This window comes from Lutjanus erythropterus, chromosome 18 (genome assembly GCF_056507025.1).
Source record: "Lutjanus erythropterus isolate fLutEry1 chromosome 18, fLutEry1.hap2, whole genome shotgun sequence".
NCBI lineage: Eukaryota > Metazoa > Chordata > Actinopteri > Lutjaniformes > Lutjanidae > Lutjanus > Lutjanus erythropterus.
In genome coordinates this window covers 23,874,104-23,887,116 of record NC_139334.1, presented here as the reverse complement: position 1 = coordinate 23,887,116, position 13,013 = coordinate 23,874,104, and the positions used below count along the sequence as shown (strand labels likewise).

At 39.0% G+C, this 13,013-nt stretch overlaps 1 protein-coding gene across 2 annotated transcripts in view; it reads right to left on the bottom strand.

Moving 5' to 3' along the window:
- Positions 1-4,478: 4,478 nt before the first annotated feature.
- The window catches only part of vps39 (VPS39 subunit of HOPS complex), a 36,806-nt gene continuing 28,271 nt past the window's right edge, over positions 4,479-13,013 (bottom strand). For both annotated transcript variants that reach the window (XM_084742182.1, XM_084742183.1), the window contains exons 22-24: positions 10,947-11,081; positions 7,919-8,010; positions 4,479-6,887 (exon numbers count right to left, since the gene is read on the bottom strand). In XM_084742182.1, the coding sequence (XP_084598308.1) occupies positions 6,806-6,887; positions 7,919-8,010; positions 10,947-11,081 (309 nt within the window). In that variant the 3' untranslated portion in view covers positions 4,479-6,805. The remainder of the gene's footprint in view (positions 6,888-7,918; positions 8,011-10,946; positions 11,082-13,013) is intronic.

Sequence of the window (13,013 nt, the reverse complement as noted above, 5' to 3'; positions counted from 1 at the left end):
GCGCTTGTATCAGGTACTTATCGATAGTTAGTGTATTAGCTACAGTAGATGGCAGTTGGCATACCTCGAGCTTGGAGAAACAGAGAGGAGTACCAGCACAAAAGCTAAGAAATACATTTGTGGAAGGAGTCAGCAGCAAAATTAGCCACTTGAGAACAGTCGACCTAGAAGTCAACAGGAAACCACCGTTACATGAACCAAATATCGCTTTCTCCAAACCAACCAAACTCCATGAATAAAATCAGTCATTTTACCTGGAAAAACACAATTTGTTAGTTAGTTTGTGTTACTGTGTGACTTTTGTGAATTCAAACCAATGCTTTAAAACACATAAGTCACACAATAAAGTAACAGATCGAGGCAGCGGTAGACCAGCAACTCCTGTATTCTGGAAGTTAAAATTGCTGATTTCACCCATGGAGTTTGGTTGGTATGGAGAGAGCTTAGCTTAGCATAAATGGGAATACAGCTAACCTGGTTCTGTCCAAAGGTATCAAAAGGCTGGTTTTGCAGAGTTTGTTACGTTTGTTTATGAATTTGTTTACCTGCAAAACTAAAGATATTCCCCCAAGCCTTGTCTGTACTTTGTTCAGTGCTAACCATTGGCATTCATCTCATGTTTTTGTCTCTTTCCATGATAGATTTGATTCTCGTGTGATTGTTGAACATTTTTGGTATTTGATTCTGAGGAACTTAACACCAAAATCTAACAGTTATCCTCTCTGCTACCGGTCTTTGATATCAAACTCCAGTCTAGCTGCGCTGGAAACGACTCAGTATGACTTCATGTCTTCTCTCATATCTCATTCTCGGCCGCACACCAGCATGAAAATTAAAATATCACACTTGACTTAAAATGTACCCAGTAAACTTAAACCACATCACTAACAGCTGATTTTCTTGTCTTGGTTCTCTCTCTCTCTAAGCTACTGTACCACCTACCATCCTTAAATGTGGTGCAACTGTTTTCTTAATCAGTCATGAGAGCAGCTTACAGCATTTTTCCAAGTGATGTCTGGTGGAACAAAGCATCATTTGTGGTTTGTTATATGCAAGTCATACCAGATGGGTGGAGCAACAGGATACAGACACTTGTGAGGAGGAAAGTACACTAACCTGACACTGTCGACAGATACTGTAAAACCCTGCTGCCAAGTCTTGTGTCCTGTTTTGAACTCCACCCATTTCACACCTGAGCTGATACACACATGCAAAGCAAAAACAAATATTTGGAAATAGATAGATTATTAGGTTATTGTCGCCAAAAGGGACAACACATCCGGTGCCAGACTGCCTGAGGTGAGCCGACTCGGCCGGCTGGTAGCCACCGAAGGCCGTGTTGTCATAAGGCACATGGGGGATTATGAGAAATAAAAGAGGCAGCAGCAGTGTTTACACACACACACACACTGTACACACATACACCTACTAACCACACATCTCTAACCTAATAACAGACAGGGAAGTTAATCATATTTCGGCGAGACAAAGATAAAAAACAGATGCTTGTGAAGACATTTTTATAATCTGATGACAAATAGAAAAATGGATTCCAAAGGGAAATATATTTTGCTGTGATTCAAAGCTCTTACTTTTGATGAAATGGGTATTAATACCCAACTCCTAACTCTGCTGTGGCTTAGCAGGCAGCCAGCTGTCAGTGTGTGTATGTATGTGTGTGTGTGTGTGTATTAAGTCTGTGATTGTATAACCCATCGTCAGCAAAGAATAAGTTCGGCAAAAAAGCTTTTCTACAATCCTCAAACTGTGAAAATGAGTGTTGAGGCTGCAGAGCGGCAGAGTTTGGGATTCACAGAAAATAGTCTGCAGTCAACCTTCTCATAATGACAAGGCTAATATGCTGATGTTTAGCAGGTGTAATGTTCATCATGTTTCCAACAATTGCTAAAAAATATGCTGAAACGTTGCCTATAATAAACAATACAAAATAATGCAAAAACAGCAGCAACAGTACATCACAATTTTTCAATATGGCATGATAATAAAACAGTTCAAGAGTTTGTAAGCACACTAGAATCCAGATAGGAGGACTTATGGTACAATGCAACTATAAAACTATTTTCAACTTCTGCCCTCTGCCTTAAAAACGAAAAATAAAGGGACAGTTCAAATAACAAAAGGTTTTATCTAACTGGAACAAGCATGGACAGTAGGCAAATGCTGTCCTCCATTTGTCTTAAGAAACAGACAACTTGGAGAGAAATAAAGAAAAAGACAATGCTTGTTCAGATAGATGTACAGACATTAGTGAGCACACTGTTTCAGTTGATTTCACTGTTGAACTAGCAATCACAATATCCCCAGACGCAACCGTTAACTTAAAATTAAACTTAATGAGCTTTGGGAAGCCATGACAGATTCGTAATTATTTGTGCGTTCTTGTAAATTCCGCAAAAGGTATTTAATTCTTATGCCTCATGTCTGACCGAATATGAGTCATTTCCCACCTGCGCTGCATTAATTTTCCACACAGTTCTGTTGAATAACTCGTCTCTTTAGGCGTTCGTGGCTCAGAATAGATGGTATCTGTGAGCAGAGGCTGTATATCTGTATTAATCAGCCTAGAAGTGGAAGAAGAAGGCTTAAGTCTAGATGGTGCAGCTAAGCATAACTATTAGGCTGGACTTAAGACCGACTTAGCTTAAGACCAGGCGTAAGTCCTGTTTGGTGCAACCGGCCTCTGGAGACCATGACTGTAGAAAACTGAATGGTGTAGACAGTCTGACACTGCCATCCATGGAGAATGGCTTCTAACATGCTTTAAAAAAAACACACAAACAAAAAAACAGATGGAAGTGTCCTAAAATCACTCATCACATCATCATCATCGTCGTCGTAATTTGCTCAGTATTTACACAAATGAGTCGCCCATTAAAACTGAGGAGGTATTTTCTGTCTGCCAGCTCTGCAGAACATAAAGCTGAGGTGGGCTGGGTTAATCTGGGCACACTGCTGCTGGCCTCACAGCTTCCAACTGGAACATCTTTTCCATTTGCACACATGGTGCACCATTCCAAGACATTACAGCATCCCAGTAAAACACACACACACACACTCATTCACACACACATTGAGAGAGAGAGAGAGAGAGCTACAATCATTCAGAGGAGGATGAATTATTCAGTGTTTCTCTCAGCCTCATGGACACTGCTTTTTCAGAGTCACAGGGGACCTTCGCACGATCGTGCCGGAGCTCTTCTCCGTCTGCTCCAGTGATGCGTCTATCAGCCCAACATGTCCCGCTGGTTCGGGCCCAGTTCTCAGGCTCTCCCTGCCCAGACGCCAGAGTCATCGGAGTCCATCCGAGCCGAGGCCCCGACGTAGGGAGCAGTTGGCAGACTTCACCATGAGGCTGTGTGACTAAATGCGTTGCTGAGCAGTCGGGCTGTTGTGATTCTGTTACTCCAGCTGGCTCGGCTCAGTGTAGGAAGTCCATTAGCGGGATAAGTAACAGTGTGTGTATTCTCCGGTGCCTCAGCCCCGAGGATAATGGGCCTATCTGGGAAAAGACTTCCAGATGAGAAATGGTTGATGCTGACTGTCCATGAATAGATAATTGAAGTACAGCCACTCTTCTTCATTTATGGGAACAGGAAGAGGGAGAGCTTTAATATAAAGTGTCACACACACATCTCAGAAAAAAAAAAAACGTAAATAAAACGGCTCTCAGTATCTTTAATGAGTTCACAATCCAATCTGCGTATGTGCTCAAGCTCTACAGACACCTGCTGGTTGTATTTTATATCTGACAGAGTAAATAGAGTTTTTCAATTAGCTCATGAATCATTTTACGGAAGTCTGTTACTGTCAGGAAAATAAAAATCGATTGAGTAGGGTATTATTAAAGGGAAGTTCAACACTTCAGTCCTCAGTGATGCTACACTGACAGGAAAATCTGAGTTGTCCTGCTGCAAAATCTGTTTTTCTTCCTGAATCAAATTCAATTGACCATAGTTACCATCAAGACTGACTGGACATCCATGTAAAATGTGGTGAATTTCCACCCTTAAAAAAAAAAAGTCATAGTAACCCAAACTTGTCTGTCATAAAATACTCAGAAACAACTACAGGACACTCAGTGTAATATACAATAAAATTAAGTAAAAAACGTTGACTTATTGTCTTTAAAATGTAGATACTTTCAATTTTGTCTTTAAACTAGAGTCAAAATTATACTTAAAAAAGTACTATTTCATTAATTTAAATAATTTTAACATTTATAATTTTCATAATCATGATTTACTATAGTATTCACATATCTTAAACTTGTTTTGTTTTTTTTGACTAATTATTTACTTAACCTTCTCCTGGTGTTGTATAGACATATACACCAATCACTCTTGCATCAACTAAATCTAAATGTAAGCAAATATAAGATGTTACCACCTACACAGTAAATGGCAGCAGCAGCAGTGTGAACATCTGGCAGACAGTGTGGCATCACACAGACACAAACATGAGTGGAAATGCTTGTTTATTACTGATTAAAGCCAGACAGACAGACAGACAAACAGGCGGACGCATCGCCCTTCAGAATCAAATAACTTCAATGAGAAATGTGTCATTAACACTCAATCTTTATACAGTATACACACACACACACACACACACACACACACACACACACACACACACACACACACACACACACACACAGACAGACAGAGTGGTACAAATGTTCCCACTAAAAAACTGAAACAGTCTTAGCAGAGAATGTGCAAACCTTGAAGAGCAGAGAAAGAGGAGGAAAAGGATGTGGCGTTTGAGGGAGCGGAAGATGCAGAGAGTACTACAACTTGTGGGGAAGCTAACTTAAAAAGGTTGCAAAACTCTCCAAACTATTCAGATTTAGTGGTTAAGACAATTCTGAGTTACGTAAGTCAACTGTTCAGAGTGTCAGACGCTGTGGAATTCACTCAAAATGAGTCTAAAAACATACATTCATTGATTGTATTTAACTTTTAATAAACTGGGGAGTCGTACTGCTTGAATTACCTCCCAGGCGGACGGTCAACAGACACATTTCATAACAATATTGCTATTAAAATGCACACATCTATCATTCAATCACACCTTCCAAGTCACTCACATTACTTCCAATTGTTATCACACAGATGTGTGATCTGACAATAAATAACAAGTCATCCATCCATTTAAAGTGCTGTACTATTGTGATCTGTCTTATGGAGAGACTGTAACACTTTTGAAAAAAGAAAAAAACACACAATATGTATTATGATCTCAATATGATTTTTTTTTTTTTTACATACTGTGCAGGCCTTCTTTAAAATAGCGCACAGTGCATTTGCCAAAGTCCAATTTTGCGTGCAAATGATACACCAATCCCGTTAAAACTTTTGTGGAGAGCAGGTCCATAGTCTGGTGGCCTTCGTCGTCATGGTAACAAAAACAAACACATGATCAACACTGTGAAACAGTCACAGTTTGGTTAGTATGCTATTCTGCATCCGTTAGATTATGGACATCTGTTAAAACAGGTCTATGTTGACTGTCTCCAGTTACTTGTGTTTGTTTGTCCTGTTTGTTTGTTTAAAACTAAACTTCGCTGTGTGCACTGCATGCTATTTAAAAGTATAAAGTTATGTTATTTGTACTTAGATTGAAGGAACTGGGCTGAATCAATTACCAAAATAGTTCAGATTCATTTTCTGGGGATCCGCTAATTGATAATCAAGTAATCATTGCAGCTCAAAAGTGCTGGCTTTAAAGAAACTGGAAAATTTAAGGGAAATTTCTATGTGATTATTCTGTAATTACCACTTATGGCCACCTTGGCTACTGTTCAAAAGTTAAACAGTCTCACTCTAAATGAGTTCTACTTCATGAACTGAAAAAATGAATACAAAGAAGACGGATGAGAACTTTAAAAAATGCATTTAAGAGAAGATGTTGTGTGGGAGCTTTCATTCACGCACAGACTGTAAAGTGAGTAAACGAGAGAACAGCCGTGAATGTTAGTTGGAGAAGCCGCCTCAAATGTTTAAATAAAATACAAAAACACACCGCAAGACGAACGCTGTTTTGCTAAGTCAGTACCGGCACATGCTAACAAAAAAAAAAAGAGGAGACATCTGAGCTCACTGTTAAGTACAATCTTCAGAGTCACAAAAGGCATTTAACAGTACACCTGCAGAGTGTATATGGCATATGAAGCAGTGTCTGAGGCTTACACAGTGTTACAGGAGGGGTGGGAGACAGTGAGAGGCAGGAAGAGAGCGCGACAAGCTAAAATAAAACTGCAGACGAAGGCTTGTAATCATCTCCCGGTGAGAACGAGTACTAACTTCTGCTGTTACAGCTCCTCTTCCTCTGGCCGTCTGTCAATAGCGCCCATTTTCTTCAGAGGCGTCGTGCAAGGAAGTGGATCCCTTCTAGCGTTACAGTGACACATGCCTTTCAAATGTCAGAGTCTACCTCCCTCTTTCTCTTCATCTCTCCCCTCCTGTTGAACGACCCCGGACATTCCTCTTGTTACTTCATGCACAGAGAGAAAGAAAAGTCGCAGCCTTTTTGCTTTCAGGAGGAGCTCCTGTTCTGCTCAGCTGTTAGAGCGTGACGACAACCGTGCCCGAGGTTAACTCGGGTTATAATATGTCTGCTGCATTTGTAGTTCTGTAAGGTGCATCGGATACAAGCGTCTGTTTCGAGCACTTCCGACCTTCTGAAGCATTTCTAGTTTAAAGATGTCCCATTGAAATCCGCAGAAAGGGGGGGGGGGGGGGTTATTTATTAGTAAACAGTCAGAGTCAGGTGATGGGAGCCTTTACTGCTCAGTGGGACACACGGTGCGGTCTTTGCAGCAGAAGTAATGCACCACCACCCCGTTCGGATACCTGGCAAACGCGCTGTGAGAGAAAGAAACAAACAGAGAATGTGCTGGATTATTACTCCCTGAGACCACTGAGATAAACAAGCGTTTCATTAAAAAAGGGAGAAAACAGTAGAATGAAAATGAACAGGGTATGAAATTAACAGCGGCTCAGGTCATATAATTATGTTCCAAGTTAATAAAATTGTAACTGCAAATACAAAAACATCTCATATTAAAAAGAGATGAGATAAAAGACAGTTTCATAATACTGAAATTAAGAAGGATTTTGATGATAACCTTTAATAACTAAGAAATAACTTAATATCAGTCCACTTTTTAAGATTTAAGGGAGCAATATTTAACACCCTAACATTCAAAAATAAGTACTGCAGTCCAAATAAGGAGTTGAAACCACAGACTGTATATTAAATAGGTTGGATCTCTCTTTAATGTTAAATCTTTGGTTGAAGCAACTCGAAGCTAACAGAGGTTGTCTGCAGGGCCACTGAACTCTGATGAGCGCAACATTATACTTTGACAATGACAAGTGATGAGTCCTACACTGTAAACTGATCAGCTGTTTATAACTGTTGATGTAAAGCTAAGCCCGTTATCCTCAAAACAAAATCTCTGAAAACACACACTCTGAAACTGGAGTTCAGTGTCTGCCTGCCTTACTGTCTGTCAAACTTCATAAGCACTGTGCTCATTAAACATCTACTCTTCTAAAATTGTTATAATATTATTATTAATGATATCTTACAACTCAAAAACTGGCATTTATTCATTCTGTGTGTCAGAGAAGTCAGTATGTCCACTTAACATGTTTCCTTAAACCCTGTTGACATATTATGTCATTTAATGATTTAAGATGTGCTCAAAAGCCATTGTACAATAATAATGATTAGAATAAGAGTAAAAGAGGATAAGAAAAAGAGACCAAAAATAATGAAGTGTAAACAGTTAAAGCATTAAAGTGTTTTCATACTTCTCAGACTAAAACTTAAAAAAAAAAGCCTGCTTAAAAAAAAAAAAAAAGGATTTCCTACAGTGAGAGAGTGTTACCTGTTTCCTATTTTCTTCTTGCAGACTCTGCAGGTTTTCTCCTCTGTAATTACACACTTAACCTGCTGGTGGAAGATTCGCTCCTCCTGCACCTGAAAACGCAGAACACGTTCGAGATGAGCAGAGAGAGAGAGAGTAAATCAGATTTAACATAAATATTTATTTAACATCTTGTCTCTGTGGGAGAGTCACCTTTGTGCTGGATTACAAAATAAAAAGCCTTCACCTCTAATTCTAAAACTCTGTCAATCCTCATTTCAACACAAACATTCAGTAATACATCATGGCAGACTGAGGACAAAATATCTTATGAAGGACGCCGCTCCACCTTGTAGTTGGGTCATCCATAGCAATTCTGTGGCTGTAGAAAGCAGAGGTTTGTTTCTTAGTGGATTCATCATCTATGAAGGTTAAAAAACAAATTTACCCCCATAATTGTTGCAATTGCCCCTGTTGGAATTGATCTTTCCAACAATGCTGCACAGTACATGGTGTCTGGAACTATTTGGGTCCAGGAATTCATAATCGATTTTGTTTTGATGATGTTACCTATTTTTGATCTTCAAATCCAAGATGCCCACCACTTTTCAGCTCCGAAAGGTTTTTTTTTCAAAGATGAATTGAAATAAAATATTTATACAAAGTAGGTAGGTCATCTCAGACGTCAAAATGGTTGATGAGAAACAAACCTTCGCTCTCCATGATCCAAATATCCACTTCATCCCAATTCCCCTCTCTCTCTTTTTTGAAGAAATGATCAAACACTGTGGGTTATAGACCAGAATTTCCCGACCCGGAGGATCGAATCCCAACAATGGAGGCTTAAAATGTTTTGAAGGGGTTGAAAGATGATTACAGGAAAAGAAAATAAGAAAAACATGCTGAAACACAAACATTATGACAATTTTTGGGACTTTCTAACAAAACGCTTCAAGCCCTGCAAACCTCTGAACAACTGTAAAGGACAACTAAAAGTCATGCTTTTTTCCCCCAAATGCATAGTTTTTTTTACTATATAAAGAAAAGAAAAGAACTATTTGAGTAAATATAAGAAATAATCATGAAGAAAAAGAAAAGGAACTTGTACTGTAACTTACAAACCCTGGACAGACAGGGCGTTGTCAGTGGAACAGACTGAAGTGACATTTACAGGTCCATTTAATGATGTTTAACATGCAAACTGACATTAGTGGTGCACTTTACTCCACTAACTGTTTGTTTGGTCATTCATTCAACAAGCTGAGATGCAGGATAAGATGTGTGTTAATGTTAGTAAGTTAGATAAGGAGACAGAAAAGCTACTGTGCGCTATTGTTCAAAGTTTGTAGCTGCTGTCGCAGGCTGCTGTCTGGATGTCCGTCACTGTGACATAACACTGCAAATTACCTAACACTTATTAATTACTTATTACGTATTGGTTGCTTGGAAAACAAGTTCTCCATCAATGCAGTGCGATAACAGTTTCTGATTTCTCAAAAGAGAACTGAGGACATGTGATGCGTTCGCTGTGGCAGACAATTTAATTTCAGCTGGACTCGAGTGAAACAATCTGACAAGAAAAAAATCAATCTTCAATAGAGCTGCTCTCAACTAATGGACATGCAACCTGTGACCAGGGGCAGTAGACAGACGCTGCTTTGTAGTAAAGGGTCACACGAGGCTATGAACTGTGGGACCAGACAACTGCAATGTCCTCCCTGATTTTCTGTTTATGACTTTATATAAATAATGCTCTTCCTGTCACTGCTCGCGCAAACGACTATATAACACATCACATCCTTTGTGCTAGAAGATTTTTCCCTGCAAATTGTATTACAAGGTTTCAAGAGTGCAGGTAGAATCATTACTGTCAGGATTCACACATCCTTTGAAGAGTAAACTTCAAGCACTCTAAAGAACTTTCAGGGTACCTAAACCAAAAACTTTACAGACTCTCAAAGCCTATAAATCTAAATTATTACTGTATGACAAATGCAATCGCAAAGTCCTTCATACCCACAGGAAACCATGTGTATTGCCACTTAATTTTACCAGCTGCTCATAACTTTGATATTCTGATCATGAATATATAATGCTTGCTAATTTCCAGTATAAGGGATCAACGGAGGACTTATCTAGCTATGAATGACTAATATGATGATGAGATCGTTAAATTTAAATTTTTATTTTTAAAAGATTATCTTTTGGGAGCTTTTCACTCTTTATTCGATAGCGCAGTTCTGGATAGACAGGAAATGAGGGCGAGAGAGGGGGAAGACATGCAGCCAAGCGCCGCAGGCTATTTAATTTGAAATATTAACAGATTTTTTTGTTTACTTGAGTGATTGTGTAGATGAAACACCAATTTTTCATGAAGTATATTCGAATCCAAGCATATTCCTAACTTTGAAAACTTATGGGTTAGTCTTTTCAAACCTTTTAAGACTGTATGAACCTTGTACTGTGCTGCATCACCTGCAAATTCAGTATTACTTGACATGCAGCACATTTAACATAATGCAGTTTGTACAAAATGTATCCAAACTGCTCTTCTTCAGATAAAGACACTTGCCCAGAGAGTAGCAGTATTTATCCACATATTTTCCTGGTTAAAATCTTCAACTTCTCTTCAAATGGTTAACATTTGAATGGTTGTGCTTCTGCTGATTTGTCCTCCAACCGGAGCTTCCTGATACACACATTCACTACGCTGAAGTGTCTTTGAAATTCACTGAATCTCTCTTAGATGAAGGGAAGCTGTTTTGTTGCTGACTCTGCTCTCTTGACTTCACCAGGGGGAAGATTATAAACACCATTTCTCTGTGGGAATCAATAATGTATCATCATAATATCTTAATAATATTTTTAAGAGGAGGAGGACTGATTTTAAAACCTGATTAATTGTCAGAACACAATAATTACTTCTCTCAAATCCACCATTAAAAATACACTTCTTCTTGAGAAAGCGTTTTCTTTGACTTCACCGAACCATCAGTCATGTCTGTGCAACCACCATGTAAACCACGTAAACAGATTCTGCAGGACTCACCCTGAGGAACTCGGCCTGCAGCAGACTCTTCAGCACCTGGTTGCAGCGTTTCCTCTGCGCCTTCTCCTCCAGGACGCTCTCCAGGAAGACGCGGATCTCTCGGATTTGCGTGTTTGCTGGAAGCAGATTGATGGCCTGCAAGAAACAAAAACGTTGGTTTATTAAACACTGTTGGCCAGATGTTATTAGTTTTAAAATAAATATTCCAACTCTTTAATCATGAGAGGGAACTTTGTGGGCTGGATAGAGATAAGATCTCCTTTCAGAAGCAAATTACACTAATTAAAACTATAATTTATCAAAATGAGATCGTCCAGCAGCAATCGTAATCTTCATGTTGTGGTGAAACACATTACTGAACTGAGCTGAGTCATTTCCAAATTCATTTATAATAATTCAAAACATGAATGTAACTCATTAATCATTTCAAAGTAATAATATTAAATTAAATGACTCCATCTGGACTCCAGCAGTAACTGTCTGTGCCTGACATGCCCAACATCAGCAACTGTAGCTTCTCTTACCTTCACAGATCAGAATAACTTGCCTTTGTGCTTCTGTGTGAATGTTCAGGGACTAAACACTAAATGCAGTCGATGCCCGGTAGCCCTGTTGTCCTTTTGCTCGACTCAATTAAATTAAATTAGTTCAAATGGCCTTGTTAGACTCAGGCAGTTTAGAGTGAGAGTTTTCTGCTGAGAAACTACAGAGGAACACAGCTGGGATTTAGTTTGTGGTCCTGCTTTCTTATGAGGTCCCACCTGCTCCCACATACCAATAAATTAATCAAAGTTACTGAGTTTTGAAAAATCAACAGAAAATTGATGACCGATGATTCTGATAGTCGTTGAAACTTTTAAGCAATTTATCAAGCAGAGATGTCTAGTATTAGCTGTTTCGAAGGATTTGCTGCTTTTCCCTGTTTATCTTTGTAAATTACATAAAAAATTTGAATATGTTTGGGTGTTAAACTGTCAGTCAGACAAACCAACAATATGAAGATGTCACTCTTGGCATCTGCATAGGATTGTCTCAAATATTTCCAGCAACTCCAGATCATTGATAAGTCCAAAAGTTCAAATTTATTGAACAAAGATGCAACTAATCTTTTCCAAAATCCACAACATGTTTTTATCTAATAAAATATTCTGCTTCAATTCAGCTTTGTTGCCGTTCAGCATTTCAGAAAAACATTTGCTATCCTGCTTCCCAATCTAACAGTCTAACAGCACAATAAATTACATTTATGTTGATGAAACTGACAAGTTCTCTTCAGGGTTCTACTCAGGACCTTTTCCAAAGTCAAATTCCAGCAAGCATTTTCAAGGTACATCTTGAAGCTTTTCCAGCACCTTAGAGCTGTGGTAAATTGCATAATTATTTTTTCTCTTCTTTATCACATTAAACTAGATGTTACTGTTCACATATTGTAGCACACCTTTTTCAAATTGATGATTTTGTTTGTTTTTTATGGTGATGATGTGCTACAAACAGCTTAAATATATTAAAATTGACAAGAAACACACGTGCACACACACACACACACAAAAAAAAAAACTTCCTGTTGTTGAAGTTTAGGCCTAGAGTTTTGTGCAGTCTTGTCTTGTCGTGCTGATGCTCTCTTGGCGAGGCTGAGACTGGGAGCGAGGCCAGGGGAAATGAAAGCAGGGTGCCATTAAAGTCATTGAGGGAGCAAAGGGAGACAGAGCGGCAAGGAAAGACGAGATGAAGAACTCGTGGCCGGGGGATCCAAACCTCAGCGTTCATATAAACCTGCAGTGTTCCCCTTGAGAGATTCTTAATTTGACATGTCTGTGGATGAGCGCAGATCAGCAGGGCCTTTCACACATGATCACATCCACTTTAAATCACAGATACAACAACACAGTCTGTTACGGTGCATTTTACAACAACAGTCTATCTCAGGACAGATAAACTTGCTCGTTTTTGGTGTTAAAATATTTGCAGAGACACGCTGGGGGCGTTTCAAAGACGGTGCCTCTGCTCCTTTGTGATAAGATATGGAAAGAAAGAATACACAATCTGCTGAGACTCTTTTTTTCCTCG